We start from the raw sequence: 19,770 nt of genomic DNA, 5'->3' as shown, positions 1-19,770 counted from the left end.
ATAATTAAATTTTATATATTATCTATGGCATATTGAATGAACAATATATTTTGTAACTGTTCCAATACAATATACATATATATATTTAAAAAAAACGCAATATATATTTTTTAGTGGCTAAGAAGTTAAGTTAAAGTTAAAAATAATAGAAAAATTAAAATAAAAAAAAAAAGTGGGCTCGTCCGGGATTTGAACCCGGGACCTCTCGCACCCTAAGCGAGAATCATACCCCTAGACCAACGAGCCACGCTGAATATGTGATCATGCGTACAAAATATCGAATTTTATTATAGCAACAATATACACGCATGTAAGTATATACGCACAAAGCGTTATCTATGTCATTAGCAGCGCGATAATACTATCTCTCTCTCTCTCTCTCTCTCTGTTAACGTGGGGCAATGTGCAACATGGCGGGTTATAGTCAGCAAGACTTTAACAGGAGCGCGTTGGCACTTGATAATGGACGGGTAAGTATAAAAAATTTATTTTAATTGCGCGCAATAACATTTAATTAGTAGGCACGTATTATGATATGCGTTGATTGATACGAGTCTGCACTTTTCGACTGCACTTTCTTGCACTTTTTGTTATTGTGTTGTAATAGTACATGATCAAACTTGGAAGAAGAAAGAAATTATAAAAATGTGTATGAGAACGAATAATAATCAGAAAGAATAAATTTTATTTTAACTGTTTATCTCTTATTTTATTAAATATGATCATTTATGATTTATTGGATAATAATAGTTGGAAAGAATAAATTTTATTTTAACACATTGTTTATCTCTTTTATTGAATATGATCACAATTGATTGTAAATTAATTTCTTAAATTGGGATTTAATTAGTATCAGCATTATCTTATTAATTTTCGATGTTAAGTGTTTTTTTCATTATCTTAATCCAGAATTATAAAACTATTTTGTAAAATTTGTATATTATTTATATAAAATGTGTTATAAAAGTTATACAATAAAAAATTATAAAATTTAATTCAACTGCAATTTATTTAGAATCAAGGCAGTTAATAAATAAATCTTATATTTTTCCTTCATAAAATATATAGAGAAGTTCAAACTTTTGATAAATAAAAAAATATTAATAAAAATTCAGTCAGAAGATTATTTTTTATTTACAACAATCTAAAATATAATTTTCATTTCTAAAATTAAAAATTTTTTTACAGTTTTATTCTCTATACTCATATCTTTCCTTTTATTTTTATTTTATTCTTATACTATCGATAATTTAGGCTTGGTACACCGGGCAAAGAGCCGAAAAGATTCCTAATGGATTGGTGGGAGTCATAGGTCACAATTGTATCGGATTGGATCTTTCCTACAACGAACTGACCACCGTTTCCGGCGTAAAGGACTTCGAACGACTTCAAGAATTGATCCTGGACAATAATAATCTTGACAATCTCAAAACGCTACCGTGTATTTCAACTTTGACTACGTTGAGTTTAAACAATAACAAGGTATACATTTCTTAGAGAAGTAATGATTATAATAATAAAATCAAAACAAAATATATTTTTCTAGTTTTAGCGTCATTATTGTTATTAAAGATGATTTTATTCTTATTAATATTTTTCGTAAAGCAATTTTTTAATATTTATATATATTTTCTGAAATTTGTTTTGAAGGTTTTTTTTGTATATATAATTTTCTAAAAAATTTTATTATTTTATTTAAAATTAATTTTCTACAAAATATCTTTTTTTAAAAAACTAAAAATATTCGAGATATATATTAAAGATAAATATACATGTATATTAAAGACAAAAATTTGAAATGTATTATTTAAAAATGCCAATCTTCTCTAACATGCTTGTAAATTATCTTATCTATTTTTTTTAATATAAAAGATTTTCTTAGAAAGATTTCTTTCTATTTTGAAGAAAAAACAATTGTCATTTTAGTTGTATATTGTTGCCATAATAAAATTGTATGCTTTATACATCATATATTTAAAAGACATTTTACTTTTTTAATATCGTTTGAAAATTGAATCAAATGGTTTTTTTTTTTTTAGATATCCAACATCGACAAAGCCCTCGACCAGATACGAGAATGCTGTCCTAATATAGAGTACGTAAGCCTCCTGGGCAATCCCGGATGTCCTGATCAGCTCACTAATCCCACGTCCACCGATGAAGACGATTATGAGCGTTACAGGCTTTATGCCATCCACACTTTACCTCCGAGTCTTCGTTTTCTAGACTCGCGAAAAGTCACTCAGCAGGAGAGACTAAACGCCAAGACTCGTGGCAGGTACTCCAGGACGATCAAGCTGGTGCCAGAACTGATACGCAAGTTTGTACCTAGTTCGAGGCAAGCTAGCAACGAGTTCGACGATGTATACTTTAACATCCATTACACACCCTTGCCGAACTCGCTGCGTACTCCTCAGGATCACAGGGGTGCGTATAGTCAAACTAACAATAAGTCAATTGTGACTGTCAAATAAATCGTTTCAAAAAAGAAAAGACTCAAATAAATCGTTTCAAAAAAGAAAAAAAAATATTGATACATAATTACAATAAGCATTAAATAATAAACATTTGTACGAAATGTAACTATAAGCATTTTGATTTTTAAGGTTGCTGAATTCTTTATAAATTTATACGTTCTAATAAAAACGTATTACAGACATTAATAATAAATTTTTTTTGCCAGGTGCATACGGAAAGTGCAAGTATCGATACTCCGGCAAGAATTCGGAAGGCAATCGCTTCATCTCGAATAATGATCTCTAATTGGGAAAGAATTGTACGAATATGTTCTTAAGTGTGGCCTTAAAATATAGAAGTATTCTTCTAGTCAGGTATGATGGATAATGAAATATTATCAATTACGCAAGATCTTCTAGATTACAAAGAGACGTTATTAAAATGTATCGCATGCAAAATATGATTAGTATTACTGATTCTGATAGTAAAGATATATCCAAGACTTATATCATGATAATAATTAAATTTTGATACAAACGTTCATTTTCATATTAATTGTGAAATTTACTTTAAAAGAAGAGACAATATACATATGTATAAATAAAATTATAAATATTTCACAATATCTTTTTTTCGCGAAAAATAAGAAATTATAAAATTTTCAATAAAAAAAAATAAATAAAATACATAGAATATTTTCTGAAAAATGATTTGTGTTGAGAATATAATTAAAAAATTAAGACTATAAATAAAATTGTTTAAATGATTATTCTGTTGTAAAATTTCAAACGTAAAATAAATTTATAATTTTGCTACATTTTTTAGTAAATTTCACAATTTTACAACATGTACCATAATAATTCATGCATTTTTTTCTGAAATATTAATATGCCTCACTTGCGTTTATAAAGGCATTTACTCGTAATTAATAAATCATGCGGAACATACGAGTAAACGTATAAAATTTTTATTATCATGTACACCCCGACGAACGACATATAAATAAATGTCTGATTCTCTAAGTTTTAACATTACATTCCGCAATATTAAGTGGTTTAAGTGGACTGACATACTGTAGAGTAATTTCAGGATTTTATCGAGATAAACGTAACGGGTTATCGTAATAAATTCTTCGAGTTTCTATTCTATTGGTCCGTAAATGTACTTGACATATAATTATTGCAACGATACCAAATTCAATATTTCGAGAATATCGAAATCTTATGTATGTATACAATATAACTATATATTTCAGAATTTGTGTTAGTTTTAAATCTACCACCCAAATATTGGTCCTGCAAAAAATAGTTGAATTAAAAATTTGTTTAAGAAATTTACTTACATAATAAATCTCTTATATTTCCTCCATCGGAGTGTTTGGCTTTATAATTCCTTAAGTTCTATCTTTGTTATTTTTTTCAATTATTCTATTTAAATCTCAAAAGAGATAAAACAAATAAATCGTTTTCTTCTATCCAATCACATTTAAATTAAATTCTCTATTTTAAATATACCTTTTATTTGACAATAAGATTTGCGCCAAGCGCTAGAGATTGACAGATTTTATTCATCTATTTTTTTGCAGGGATCTTACGCACATTTTTGAATCCCTACATAATGTTAAAGGCAGTTTTATAATTTCCTTTCGTTAAAACCCTGTTTTTAGGAAGAGAGAGTCTTATATAGCTAACTATATGCAACAACTTACGAAGTTACACTCAAATATAATCGAAGGTATAATAAATCAATTAAGTATATATGTCAGTTCGATCCTTCGATTTATGCTGGAACATTCGAGAGTCGTCGATCCGTAAAGACAGATACCGGATCACAGAATATTTAACGCTAAATACATACAGAATGATGCAAAAAAATAGATCACTGAACGCATTTAACGTAATCATATAGTAACTACGAATACGAGCTTGTTACGTTCTGAAATTACCGGAAGAAAGCTTCATTTCTAGATATACATACATATATGAATGGCGAGTTTTTTGTGATACGTATATATGTATATATAAATATATATCTATACGAGAATGTGTTTGCGTTCAAATTATGAAAAGGGAAGCGGTCATATTTAAATCTCTTAAATACACCGTTCCTTCGCTCGCTCGTCTCAGAAACTCACTCATTTCTATTGTACCTATTTCTGGAAGCATCTTTCTTTTCAGGAAAGGAAAGTGTCCACAAAATACAAACGCTGAACTCTACTTATAAATCTCGAATAATTTACTTCGCAGATAAGAAGCAAATGAACGAAGGAAACGTATTTTATTTTTTAAGTACTTGAATTATCATCTCAATTAATCAATTAATTATTTTTTTAGTGAAAAACGATTTTTATAAAAATCTATCATTTTTTTTCGAAAAGAACATCTTCAGACGGTATAAAGAAGTCATCATCGATCATACATGTAAGTCATTATTTGAAATACTGATTGACTGTTTAGGCTGCGTAATAAACATTGGTCTTTAAAAACCAATAATGTATAATTGCAATCTGCTTAAGATTCAATTATACATTAATAGGTATTTTAACAATGTAGAGAAAAATGGTTTTTTTTAGACTACGTACGTATGAAGAATCTATTGTATCTCAGATACATATACGATCCTTTATATACGACATTTTAATCAAATTCTAAAATCACTGATCTTAAAATATAAAACCTAATATGGTTCTTTCATTCATTTGCTTTTCGCAATTTTTCATATATATTCTCAGTATGTTATATTTTATATAATATATTACAATTTTACTGAATTCTTTTTGTGCACCGTCAGATTATTTTTCAGATAATTTTTTTGTGAGATAGAATTTTGCAAAATTTGAAAAGATTCGGCGATTTAACGTTTGACGAAAACTTTTTCCAATTTATTTATTCGCAAATAGCGAATTTAATTACATGTAGATGCTGATATTCCGTCAATTCTATGGACGTACTTTTGCTCCTAATCTCCCAGTTTCGAAATTTCTAAGAACCTAAGAATATTTTTTTCAAGAATATCGTCGTTGATTTATAATATTGCACAAAATTTCATTATTTGCACAATTTCTATATTTATCTAGGATTTTTTGTAATAATTGCAATCGCATAATAAAGAAAAATATATAATGCAGCTTAAAAATAGAAAAGTAAAATATATTATTTTCATAATAATTTGAAAATATGCAAAGAAAGAAAACTGTTGATTATGAAAATAAAATACATGATTTTTTTTTAAAGACACAATAATCGAAACTAAGTTATACCTAATAATATATAATACTTCAAAATATATAAATATTAAAGAAATTAATTTCAGCATGAATTCGCCACAACTTTTTATGTTTGGCACGTCAATTATGTTAATGTAGTTGTTACGAATTCCGGCTTTACGTAAAAAATGTGACAAAAATACACAATAGCAGAAAAATAATGTACAGCCAACTCTTTTATTATTTTTATCACTAAACAAATCAAGAAAAAATGATTCATGAAATTAACTGATTTTTTAATTTTCATTAAGATAATATTTTTTTAGACGTCAAAGTGTGGCAATAAAATAAAAATAAAAATAAAAAAGAAATATTGCTAAAAAGAAACCAGGGAAGCAACTATTTTGTGCCATGTGCGATCTCATTAGAAATTATACATAACAGAAATTTGATGAAACTTTCATATAGAAAAATTTGAAAAATATAATGTACAAAAATTAATAGTAATAAAGAAAGGCAAAAAACTCAAAAGAAATTAGTTCACATAATTATTATACTATAATATATAATATGAAAACACTCTCGGAACGCGCGGTAATAACATGAATTGATAATCTTCGCAGCGCACCGGAAGTTAGCAGGAAATTTTCGTCTAGGCTCGTTTAAGAAAACCAGACGAATTTACGTTGCTCCCGAAGGCACTGATTTTTCATTATTATTCACGATTATTATTTAGAATACGCTCGTCATAAGCGCAATGCTTTTAGAGCTATATACATATACAATCGATTCGGACTAAATCGGCACTTTCGGATCTTGGTTCTTCTCTTAAAATGAGAACCAAAGAGCGAATCTTTATTACGTTGCTGCTTTTATGAGCCGCTGCTCTTCCCGTGATTGTGCAAATTTGGCCTTAATGTTACCGCGCCCTCGACCCAGAAGTTCGGCCTCTCGAGCATGTTCTGCCACAGGGATAACTCGCGACCGGTTGCGTCCATCCAATCCACTGGCTTCCCATAATGTTTTCCTGAAATAAAGATTCGCGCTCTTGTGTCATTGTTAAAAGAAAAACGCAAGAAGAGATAAATTATTTAAATATAAATTAAAATATAAATTATTTCATATGTAAACTTTAATTAATTATAAATAATAATTATAATTTTTTAGTAAATCTAGAAATATAAAGGACTAAACGAGAAAAAATGACACTTTATAATTAAACCGTGCTTGACTGAGATTCTTTTTTAGAAAAAATATTATATCTTCTAATTTAGTCCAGATAAATTTAATTTTATTGAAAAAAAGAAAATAATTATAACCTCCAGATATAATTTCATTAGATTATTTATGTGTGGCTTTTTATACGTACCAGTGCCGAGATTAAATCGAACCCCGCCGAGGAATTCGTTGCTGGCGATTCGATCATGATCCCAGACTGTTAACTCTAATCCGCGTTCCGCTAATTCTTGCAAACTGACATCCTTGTAGATAAATGTGTGACCCCAAACTGGCGAACCGACAGATCTACGAACGACGCCGGTCTTCTGCTTACCGGATCGGCCTTTGTCAGGAAGCAGATAGCTGAAAAATTATTTATATAGAGACTGTAAGAGAGAATTTTCTAAAAGAACTATAAAAACGAATTATTAGAAATATTGCGAATTTGTGTTCCAGATAAAAAAAGAGTGACGTATAAAAAATAACTGCTCTCTATAAAATGTTATATATTAAAAAAATAAAATTAAATAATAAAAAAATAAATAAAAATAACCAACAAGTTGCTCTTTATGAAAGATTAAATTTAAAAAATTTCTTCAACTATAAATTATTTATTGTATTTGTTGATCACCTGTTTGTCTCAATAGAAATACATATGTATATTATAATATTGAATGTTAAGAAGACGGGACAGGGGGAGGAGGAAGAGAATACCTTTTGCAAAAGGGATCGCAGGTGCCCGAATTTTTGCCGCGCGTCTGCAGATTTCTGGCCTCCTTGACCAGAACGTGGAGAGCGCCACGACTCCAGTTTTTCTTTGTCTTGGAACTTCCGCCACGTTCCGTGCCACTCTCTCGATCACGTTCCTGCTGAGCCGGATCCGGCGGAACAAATTTCAAGCCGACAATCACCTCGCCCTTGTATGCGACTGGATCGTCGAACGGTTCTGTCTGTGAATCAAGAATTATTATCAGCATTAGTTCATTAAAATCGAGAATCGAAGAATCAGTTTTCTGTTGAAATTTTCGAGCAAACACCGAACAAATACGAGGTATAGAAAACATTTTGATAGATTTTATTCGATTCGCTAACTTATTTTTGATGATATATGTATATATTTTTTCTTATATATATTTTATGGTATATACTTTTCTTATTAAAAAATTATTAAAATTCCTACATTTGTATATCATATCATCAAAATTATTATCAAACCTATATCATTCGACAAAACGACAATTTTTCGATATTTTGTACACATGTAAAACTATAATTTTTTTAGTGGGAGAAATATCAGAATTAATTATTTAATCCTGTGTGTGTGATTCAAATAAATAGTTTATAATTCAATAATATATTTAAAAAAAATATATATATTTAAAAGATTCGATATTATATTGAAAGATAAAAATATATATTAAACTATATATATATGTATATATATCTAATCATATACATATTCGAATACGTTTTGCAGTCACATGCGCTCATGTAGAACATATCGAAAGCATTGTAATAAAAAGCTCCGAAATAGCATCTCGATGGAAAGAAAAGCAGAAATAACGGCCCTATCTGCTAAAGATGCAATCCATTGAATGCACATTGATGTCCAAGAGACTTACTTTGTTCGGAGGCGATCGATGATTTTAAACTTTTGAAATTTCAAGAAGAATGGTTCCTCCGTCAATAATTGATTCTGTGCAATTATTCGCTAACATTTAATCGATGGTAAACTCACCCTTTCTTGAAGGGGATACCAATGTGGCGCCGGGTCGTCGAATATCTTGTTCTCCAGGGGCATTCGCACCTCACCGAGGAAGTCGTTGCGACCGAACATATCCGAGTGCCAAACCGTCAGCCATAGCGTTCTTGTCTCCAGGCCGCTCAGGCTCATATGGAACTAAAACCGCGCGATGACGAACCCACCAAAATCGTCATGCAAACAATAATACAATGATATATGTCCGGAGACCAACTTACCTTTAATGTCTCGTTGAATTCCGGATTCAACGTGTGCTTCTTCACCTTTGTCTTTCTCTTGCCACTCTTTGATTTGTCCGGCAAGAGATATACCTTAACGTATCTAGAAAAGAAGCGTAAAAGAAGATTGTAAAAAGTTAAATACTCTATGTATTTATTTTCTATCATATATTTATTTTATAAACAAAAAATGAATATTTAAAAAAAAATTTTTAGAGAAGATTTATAAAGAAGATTATAAATAATTTAATAAATAAATAAAATTATAATTTTATATTTTACATTTTTATAAAGAAAGAAACATATTTAAATATAATTAAAATAAAAAATTAATATTATGTAAATAATTAATATTGAAAATTTTTAATTAATATTAATATTAGTATTAATAGAAAAATAAATAAAAATGAAATAAATAAAATAAAAATAAAAATAAAAAGTAAATAGAGAAAATAAAAGTAGGAAAATAAAGAAGAAATCGACAAAAATTAAATAAAAATACTCACGGATCCGATCGTTTGCGCTTCACGTCGACGGGCGCGAGATTCTTGCACTTAGTCACGTGCACTTCAAACGTCAGATTCTTATAATCGTACTGCAAAGCGAACTCCACTTCACCCGTTACGACCACGGATCGACAGCAACGTCCCTCACCCGCACCGCTATATACAGATGCCATCGAATCCGAGCGTGCCTAGAATTGCAAAAATTAAAATCGCAAAGATTTTAAAGAGCGATCAACTCTCAACGCGAGGTAAGAATCATTTATTTTTCTATTCTGAACAAAGTTCAACACCATAATTTGTTTCACGTTAAATAATTAGATAGTTTCTCTCGAAAATTGGGAACGACAAGGGCAAATCTTACGTAAATAAACTTTACACTTGTTAAATAAATTTTATATTTACCCCAAGACTCGACAGAGACGAGCGAGTAGCGAGATGGCCCGGATCCATGTCATCCATGTCCATCACCGTATGACTAGAGCCTGCTCGTGATCCTGCTCCAATGATCGGGGTACTGCATGCCTCTGACAAACTGCTTCCATCATCTATGACATCACAAAGAAAAGACTTGATTACTCAAATTGATTCAGATTTCAGTATTCAATTATCAAAAGCGACAACAATAAAAAATATTCAAGAAACAGAATCTCTATAAGAACTATAATTAAAAAAAATCGATTATTTCAATAAATATAAGTTTCAAGAATCTTGCTAATAAATATTCCTAAATATTAAAAAATATTAGTATTTTCTATTATTATTTAATAAATATAATGTATTTATTAATTATTTAATTAATATATATGAGTCGTATTTATTTGTATATATGTATACATACATATACATACATGTATATAAACACACATCATATATAGAATTTCTCTCTAATTGAATCTTTACATAATTTAATTATACATATATTTCTGTAATATAACATATAATAATATGTAAAAATAAGCATGCTTAATTATTTCTTTTTTATTCCACGGTTTTAATTTTTGAGATTATTTTGAAATAATAATTTTAGTAGTATTTTAATTTTAGAAATTTTTTTTACTTTTTTCAAGGTTTTAAGACTTTTCTCTAATGATTTATGATTGAACTATTTTCACAATTTTTTCAATCATTATTTAAATTGTTATTAATTGTTTCGACTAACTTATTATCAATTGTGGAACATTTATCGCTCTTTGCTGCTTGTATCGTTTCGAGCACTTAGCGAAGATATTCGCAGGATATCCTATTTCCAAATCGCTTTCCGACACATTTTTTTCATCGCTAAACGACGGTGATTTCTTTTCCTTCCTCGAAAGCACCGGTAAACTACCGATCACCCGTCTCATTCCGTTGCTCTTGGAATCCGAAATATCGATCAAGGAATCGTTCTTGTGGTTTATCAGTGAAGTATCATCTTCGACGACCTGCGTCACGTCATTTTTTGATACTCCATGATCGTGATCTGTCAAAAGAACTGTCTCCATCACGAGTTCAACGTCGTCTCCCGATTTCGCAGAATCGATTTGCGATTCGACGACGGACTTTGGAATCTTTTCTTTGTTCGATCCTGAAGTCGAAGTCGTTTGTCCCATGTGACAGCAACCGCAACAACACGTCAGCAGGCAATTTGAAGCAAAACGTTGTGCGATTTTTCCAACGGTCCAGGAACCTGAGATAGGAGCTTCCTTGAAAGTCGAATAACGAGCACTTTTCTTCATCTTGTTGAAATTTAATCTTGATCTTGTGGCTAGTTAATTAGACTATTACCGTACTATTTTTTGCTGATTTCGAAGCAATTTTAATGATGTATTTTTATTCACTTCACTTTAATATGTTTGAATATTTTTTTTCCTGAATTTAAAAAAAAAAAATATTTTATCTTCAAAGATTTAATTGATTTAATAATAACTCTTAATGATCTTAATAGCTTGATATTTTACGATAATTAACGAGAGAAATACGAGAAAGACACAACGCGAAACGAAATGCTCGCTATACTGACTCTGAATTCTTTCATTTAACTATTCGTTCTTTCACTGAACGGAACAAGAGAACGATAATACTGATTTTTACTTCCTGCTTTCGAGGGACAAATATATTAACAGCCTCCATGTTCAAGGTTCAATATCTGTCAAGTTTTGATAACAAGTGATGTGATATAATTTTATTATATGTCCGAGAAGACTTTATTTCAATGGAGATCAATTTTTCCAATTCCTTTCGAGCATGCGAATTAAATATGCAAAATATGTATACGTTTGGAATGTTTAATTAAAGTTGAATAAAAAATTTTCCTTACTATTTTATTGAAATATTTTTTTATATCTCCTATCATTATTAAATAACAATTTCACGATCTTCGTTTTGCTTTCTCTTACAAATGTTACGTTTGCAAGATGAAATGCACTTTCAAATTTATGTAGGTTCAGGAAAAAAAAAACATATAAAAGATAAACATTTAAACGTTGCTATCGTTCAAACACATAATGAGTTACGAAAACAGTAATATATACGTATACGTACTACTACGAGACAATCCATTGTACATATAGTGCTGAGTAATGAATAATTAAACGTTAGATAACGCCATTCACTGATAACCATTGTTTTCATTGTGATTGCATCCTAATCGCGATAACATTTTCGCCACAATAGAGTCGAATCAGTTCACAACACTTTTAAACGAGTTTAGGTGAATGTGTGTCAAGGTGAATGTATTGACGTATCTCTGCGCATCGCCTGAGAGAAATAACTTTCATGAACACCTGTGCATTGTCTATCAACTAATACAAGATATTCGTCATCAAAAAAAGAAAGTCTATTGCACCAAATGACGCAGATGCGATATTTTTCTTTATATTTAGATGTTTTGTAATTTATTATTTTATATATATATATATATATATATATTATATATCTGTATATTCTATATATATAATATTCTAATTAATAATTGCTAATTTTAAAATCCCTAATAATTTTAAAAATAATTATTAATGATAATAAATAGCTTAAAATAATATTAATCAATAGTTCTAAATTTGCCCTAATAATTTCTTTTCCTTCTGCTAATTTTAATTTCTTATCTCTATAGATTTATCATCCTTTTTCGATCTTATGTCTAATTTTGTCATCCTGTCACTAAAATTAAAATTGATATCGTTCATATTTCACGATATTAAATGGAAAAAGTTAATTAGATTTTATTCGTTTCTGCCAAACGCGAATAATTACACGCGTCTGTCTCTTGTGTAAGAATTTTGTCACCTGTGGATTTTTTTCTTTTCCACTCTTTTTTTTGTGAATTTGATTTTCAACACTATACATTATTCCATTAAACCATATGCGTGTTTGCACGTGATCACATCGTATCCGGGACATAGTACTACGCACCGAGAGTATAGGCGAAAGTTCTGCCGTGTCTCGGCTGACACGAGAACTTTGTTCGACCGACTAAGCGAACAAATTATCCGTTAGTCAATAATTATAAAGGAGACCTTCCTATCAGAAAGGATTATGCAATTAATGTGCATTAAATTTTTCTTTTCATATTTATTTCCATTTTCGTAGTAATTAAATTTTTTTCTTTCTCTGTATTTTTTTTTTATTTTTTCAATAAGACTAATTATAACAAACTTTTACTTAAATCTCTTGCTTGAAAAAAGTGCAGCGCTTTTATTCTGTTTTATTTTCGTTACCCTTTTACACATCAAATCCCACTCCAGAGTATACCTTTCCTTTAGAAAACGCTATTGCGTATCCGCGAGTAATTAAACTACTCACTACCGGAATTATACTGTAGAACCGTGTAAGGGAATGCACGCAGATTGGTATGTTTCACCGCACACACGCAATAGCACACGCACATTCTCAATTATCAAATTACTCTATCGAAGCATGGGATCGCCATGATTGGTAGACGCTTGTAATATAAAAGGAGCGTGTCATTTTCAACATGTTTTTACATAACAAATAGCATCGGGTGTCATGAGTTTAGATTAAAAAAAAAAAACTATAATTATTTTTTCAAATATTTTCTCTTTATTCTTTATTATTATTTTTTTAAATAGATAAAAATAAATAAAAGCTATAAACAAATGTTAAAGTCTTTTTGTAATTTAAAATCGTGCAGAAAAAAACTTTTAGTAAACTTTTACGGTGAAAAATTATTCGGACAAAAATTAATCGTATTATTATATTTTTTATTTAATACGACTTTTCTTGTACGATTTTGTTAATCGCTCGATGCGCGGATCGTTAGCCGTAGGAATCTGAAAGACGTGTAGCGAGTAGAAGCGTAAGATTGGTACTTCATGGTTGTCAGCAAAGAACCGTTTCAGCAATTGTGCAAAAAGCTTGACACGCATTCCAAAACTCGCGACAACGATCGGTTCAACGACATTCTTACGTTCTTAATACCAACGACCTTTTCATAATTCGTTCATTTTCTGCGAGAAAAAAAAAGATAAATGTCCCGGTTTTTTTTCAAGAATTTCTTTCATGCTTTTCAATAGCAGAAATAGAACTCTCGAAAAATATGAAAGGCCGAAAACTTTCTACTGTACGTGTCGGAACTCAATGTTTATTAAAATTGTATTTAAAAAATTATCTCTTTTTATTTTTTAATTATAAACATTCTCATTTTTACACACACACACACTCTCTCTTTCTCTCTCTCTCTCTCTCTCTCTCTCTCTCTCTCTCTCTTACTATATATTAATATATATAATTGTTAGCTATTAAAGAAACTTTAAAAGAAAACAAAATGACTCAAATATCTGCATTATTGGTGGCGTAAAGCGATGATTGAGAAACATATTAGTCTTTATCTATGAGAAAAATCGATCTAGTTTAAAAGCAATAACATAACGATGGCCGTCGAGCATAACATAAATTCAGATAGCTTTTACGATGTCGAACGTAAACCTGTCGCAAGCCGATCTCTAACGAGCAAAAAAAGATGACTGAATGCGTGACAAACGAATATAAAGTTTTCCGTGATTCGGAAGTGTTGTAAACGTGTAATGCAATGAATGTGCTGCAAAAAATGCATCGGTATTATTGCCGTATCGACGTAAATGTCTTTCGCGAGTTTCAAGAATTTCTTTTTGGAAAGTTTTAAGATAAAAAATATCTTGACAAATTATTTAATTTTAGATAATTAAAAAATTTAAAAGAATGTATATTTTGAAAAAGAAAAATTTTTTATTTATATTTTAAAGTACCGTCATTTATAGGAAAATGTTAAAATCATTCTCTGAAAAGATATTCCTCGATTTAATTAGAGGGCGAGTTTAGATTTACTTCGTTCAACTAACAATAAGTGCTGAATTGTTCAAAAGGTAGAATTAGAGGTCATAATATAAGAAGTTATTGCAGTAATAACAAAAAAATATAAAGAAACTTTTTGTTTACAAAATTCTGTTTTAAATAACGTTATTATATATTTGCATGTAATCGTTCGATGATTGGTTTTCATAATTCTAAGATTTTATCCCCCGAATCACGAAACCCATTCTCTCCGTTATCGATCTGTGGCAGGCGCAGCTGAAAACGGGAGTGGCAAGGACCTTAATTTCATCAGCACTTAGTATCCGCAAATTGAAGCGAAAATTGAATTTCATTGGCGAGTAAAAGTTAATCTATTAAAGTAAATCAACGACGCTGAGGTGCAATTGATCTCGACAGAAGAAAAATTATCTTGTATAATATTATTATTCTAGCTATAAATCGAATTACCAAATTATATTGTAGGTAAAATGTTGATATATAATGTTACATTAAATATTTACGCAAAGAATTAATATTAAAAAAAAATAATACAACAATTTTCTCTATTTTCATGTTTTCAACTCTTTTACTTCTTTTTCATATTACTTCCGATATTGCAATTTTGAGAAAAGTTTATGCACACATTATAATTATATTAGAAAATCATAAATATTAATACATTAAAAATATTCATTATGTAAAAGTTACATACAAAAGTTACTCAAGAATGTTATATAAAACGTAAATTGTTTTAGCTTTAAATATTCAGATTGAAAGAGCATAAATATAAAAGAGAATAAATTTCTGTTATACAAGCATATGTATGTACGTACGTACTTTTGTTTGCAAGAAATATTAAAGCGAGTAACGTTTGTTTTTCGAGGTTTTCTAAATTTGTAACCGGTTCTATTTAACCACTGTCTTTTTAACCGCGACAACTTGTTTATCGTGGGAAAAAAACGCAGGCTAGATTATTTCGCAAGATATTTACGTTCTCGCAAGTGGATTAGGTCAATGCTCGGCAAACATTGCGATGTACCTATTCCGCCGATCGATAAGCCGGCAAAATACAGTGGGGGAAAGTATACACGAATAAAAAAAGGTATTTTATCTTTTCGATTTTTTCGATTGATATTAATATAATTGGCATACTTATATGTAAATCTTTTTTTTCGTTTAAGTAAAAATAAAAGCTGAAGAGAAAATAATAGAATGCATCGTACAAGTGAACGCATCAATTTACAATGCTATTGCGTGCAACGCAATGTTGTATTTACAACGTTGCGAGAAAGGTTCGACGTTATACGCGCACGTGGAGTGCGTACACGGAGAGTGCGAGGAGTGGTCGGCTGGCATTATCGATTGTACACGCGTACCCGGGGCCCGGGGTTCAGCCAGGGATAGTCGGAGAAAAGAAAGGAAACCTCGTAATAAAGCAGAATTGCACTTGTCACACTTGAGCGAGCACCTGAACGCGAACGCGCGGTATTATTATCAATGCGCGCGTTCCACTTGTCGCGCATAAAAAAATGCGCACGCAGCAGAAACGAGCGGCGCGCGAATTTTTTCTTTATCGCCTCTTACGAGAAAACAACCTAGGGAGAGTGTTTCTGTGTGTCAAAGAAGCGGAAGAACGTTTATCGAGGAAATTTATTTACTTATTTATTTTTTTAGATTAAGCCCCCTTTTTATTTTTTATCGAAAATTATAGACGCGCACTTTGTGAGAATAAATTTATTGTTAATAAATCAATCATAGATATAAACAAGAAAGATAAATTCGCATGTAAATTAATATGATTTATTATGATTTAATAAAATCATTTTATTTAATAAAATTTCATTTGCGTTTATACATCTGTATAAAAAATTTAAACTATTTTTTATTATAATATAAATTTATGTTATTCTGTATTATTTTCTCGAATAATCATCCTCTTTTCAAAAATGTTTGCCTGTTTTATTTTATAATTTGTAGAACTTATTTTCCAAGAGAGAGAAAAGGAGAGAAATTTTTGATATATAGATATTTCACTTTTGAACTTATTCTATACTTTCTTGCTTTTCTATATATATTTACCTACCTATTTAAGACTAAAACTCTTTTTTGCAAAAAATTGTCCACACACATAAGCCATTTGTCAATCTTATAATTCATATTTTCAATATAATTTTTTTCTATCATATTATATAAAAAAATTACTTCCTATATATTCCTATAAATATCATTTTTTCCTTAGAGATATATATAACCCATTATTGACAGAAGGGTAAAAACTTCTCTTGCAAAGGTTGCGTGTCACGATCGTGTTTTATAATCAGGTATTAGCTAGAAAAATATTTCTTTATATTAGATAAATTTGGAAAATAAAATTTTACAGCGTGAGATGATATAATGGGTAATATTTTTACGTAATCTTAATTGAATTTCAATTCGTCTTAAAAGAAAGGAGAAAAGGCAAATATAACGAAGGCGTATAAATCGTTAGAATTAACTCAGGTCTGTTATTACACCAAATTTCACGCAATGAATAGCACGTTTTCGCAACAACTGTCCCGGTTTTCGCAACGTTTACGACCCTCAGAGAAGACAATGGAATTTGCCACTATTCGCGTTGCTTTTTTTTGCAGAAAAGAAAATCACGCCTCCTACATATTTACTTTGTGTACATACAATGTATACAAGATGTTTCACAATCGTATCTTTTAGATTCTTAAAATGATGAACAATTCTTTCTAAATCACAGTCAAAAAGACTTAATTGGATATAATTAACGGAGAGTATTTAAATTATATCATAGAAAAGATTTGATAAATAATTTAGAGAAAGAGAGAGAGAATAAACTATAATAGTTTACTACATTATTTACATTTATCAAATTTAAATTAGAATTATTCTCTAGAATAAATAACAAATATCATAAGTTTTAATTTAACTTAAATGTCTTTTTCTAAAAAAAATTACTTTCCTTAAAAAATCATGATGTTTAATAATGCAGAGATAGAATGTTTAAATAATGATTAAGATCATAGGAGTTAGTGAGATGCGCGTTTGAATTTCGCCGCGAACTTTCCTAGCAGTTACTTATAATAAGAATAAACTAAAAATAATTTCTCCTGCCTAGGTGCATTCTTCATGAGGATCTTCACTATAATTTCATATTTACACTTAATCATTTGCATGGCGCGCGCCACGTTTGCGTGACGATTCCCGCGAGGCTGCCTAATTTATCACTTGGGAATCATATACCACCGACCGAATTTCCTTTCATTCATGCTTTCTCCTGTCAAGATGCGCTTCTTAAGATTTAGGATATGTAGATTTAATATATTTTTTTCTATTTTCTTTAATATATTTATAAAATATACTGTAAAAAAAAATAAAACAAAAAATATAGATGTAAAAGTAAAAATTAGCTCTATTTTGTTAATCGCAACTAATCAAATTAATTTGACAGTTTTTAATCAGTTACTAAATTAATCTATACATTTTTTGTATGTATATTTATTATAAATACATATATAGATTTATCGAGTAATTAATTTTAATATGAATGGTATACAAATTTCTATTAAGATGGAGCAAAAAATAAGAAATATATTTAGAAAAATATAATAGAGACGTATACGTATATATATTGTGTGATAAAGAAAATAAATGAATTTTTAATCATGCGTTTAATTTGCTTCATAAAATTCTTCAGGAATAAACATGTATTTATAGATTGATTTCGATCCCATCAAATCAAATTAAATACCAATTATAATCACTGGTATCATTTTACGATCATATAACGAGACTGCTACTTAACACAGCATACTTAAGGGTATATCAAGGCTGTATCAAAAGTCGCACGCTTTCTCTCTCTCATTGTGATTTACAAATTTTCTATCAACTTTTTCCATAAGTTGAAATGTGAGAAAGTTTATGGGAACTTTAAAATGCAAAAATTATTTACCATTTTAAGATCCATAAATAAAAAAATAAAATAAAAACTCCCTTACAATATAAAGAAAAATCCCTTAAAATATTGCATCTTCTTATTCATTTAATTTTGTTAAATTCCATCAATGGAGAGATTTCGCAAGGAAAAAGAAAATAATGAAAGAAATATAGAATCTAAGATAAAAATTTAATAGAAAATATTTGAAACCCTCCTTGAGAAAAATGCTCATAACTAGATATTTAAAAAAAGAAGTGACTTACCCGACGTGAGCGACATCGCCTGCTGCCTCCTCGACCTCGAGTTGTCTCGTTTGCCGGTGGCTGATTGCGGGCCGGAAACTTGAAGACCCGGTGCGCTGACGGCGCGTTTGGGCCCGCTTCCGATCGCGCCAGACCCGATGTTGCTGTTCCTGGCGAAGCCTGGAGGCCGATACCGGGCGGATTTCACGCCGCTGTGCTGCGGCAGGAAGTGATAGACGCTGTGCGCCTTGTGCATCGGCGATGAGGACGACGACGTCGACGATGACATCGTCGTCGTCGTCATCGTCAGACCGGTTGGCGGACCCGACGATCCGGCCGGTAGTCGCGGCAAGGAATTGGTAGCCGCGCTGATGGCGGACTGCATGCCACGTGGAAGGGTCGTTGCCCGCGATTCCCCGCCGTATTCCAACTCGTCCTCGGTATCCTCGTCGCCGGCTGATGCACCTACGACGATTAACAATCGATTTTTATTTTTTTAACAAATAGTATTGACAATAACGAAATGTATTTAGGAATGTAATATAATGAGCGAAATCTTATCTTGTGTGACTTCTAGAAAGTTTATACAGAATTTGCACGGTTTATTCTAAAAGAATTTAAATAATAAGAATTACATTTGCGACATCTGACATATGTGCAATTTTATATAAATATATATATAAATCCATTTACTGTGCATGCAAACATACACAATATTGTGTCCATAATTTAATTTATAAAAAAATATTTTTTATTAATGTGCAAAAGTTTCATCAATGTGTATCTAAACATTATTTATAAATATATTTATTAATTCGCAAAAATTTTATGTTGACGAAAAAGAAAACCGATTTTGCAGAAAAGAATTATTAAGTGCATCATAATATTCATCTCCTTTTTTACATATGTTATAGTCAGATTATAAAATTCGTCTTTTCCTAAAAGCTAGAT

General features: G+C 30.1%; 2 protein-coding genes and 1 non-coding gene across 4 annotated transcripts in view; 1 reads left to right on the top strand and 2 right to left on the bottom strand.

Annotated features, from left to right (window-relative positions):
* Positions 1-174: 174 nt before the first annotated feature.
* Trnap-agg (transfer RNA proline (anticodon AGG)) lies at positions 175-246 on the bottom strand. Its single transcript has one exon. It is a non-coding gene; the product is annotated as a tRNA-Pro (tRNA).
* A 72-nt stretch (positions 247-318) lies between these two features.
* Positions 319-6,177, top strand: LOC140662766 (leucine-rich melanocyte differentiation-associated protein). Its single transcript, XM_072886397.1, has 4 exons — positions 319-470; positions 1,255-1,482; positions 2,040-2,427; positions 2,684-6,177. The coding sequence occupies exons 1-4, from the start codon at positions 402-404 to the stop codon at positions 2,761-2,763; spliced, it is 765 nt and encodes a 254-aa protein (XP_072742498.1). The 5' UTR covers positions 319-401; the 3' UTR covers positions 2,764-6,177.
* Positions 3,409-19,770, bottom strand: part of LOC140662757 (uncharacterized) — a 54,511-nt gene continuing 38,149 nt past the window's right edge. For both annotated transcript variants that reach the window (XM_072886381.1, XM_072886382.1), the window contains exons 11-18: positions 18,841-19,284; positions 9,769-9,911; positions 9,367-9,554; positions 8,861-8,963; positions 8,619-8,780; positions 7,595-7,830; positions 7,032-7,243; positions 3,409-6,689 (exon numbers count right to left, since the gene is read on the bottom strand). In XM_072886381.1, the coding sequence (XP_072742482.1) occupies positions 6,535-6,689; positions 7,032-7,243; positions 7,595-7,830; positions 8,619-8,780; positions 8,861-8,963; positions 9,367-9,554; positions 9,769-9,911; positions 18,841-19,284 (1,643 nt within the window). In that variant the 3' untranslated portion in view covers positions 3,409-6,534. The remainder of the gene's footprint in view (positions 6,690-7,031; positions 7,244-7,594; positions 7,831-8,618; positions 8,781-8,860; positions 8,964-9,366; positions 9,555-9,768; positions 9,912-18,840; positions 19,285-19,770) is intronic.

This window comes from Anoplolepis gracilipes, chromosome 2, assembly GCF_047496725.1.
Source record: "Anoplolepis gracilipes chromosome 2, ASM4749672v1, whole genome shotgun sequence".
NCBI lineage: Eukaryota > Metazoa > Arthropoda > Insecta > Hymenoptera > Formicidae > Anoplolepis > Anoplolepis gracilipes.
This window is presented reverse-complemented; position numbering and strand designations above follow the sequence as displayed.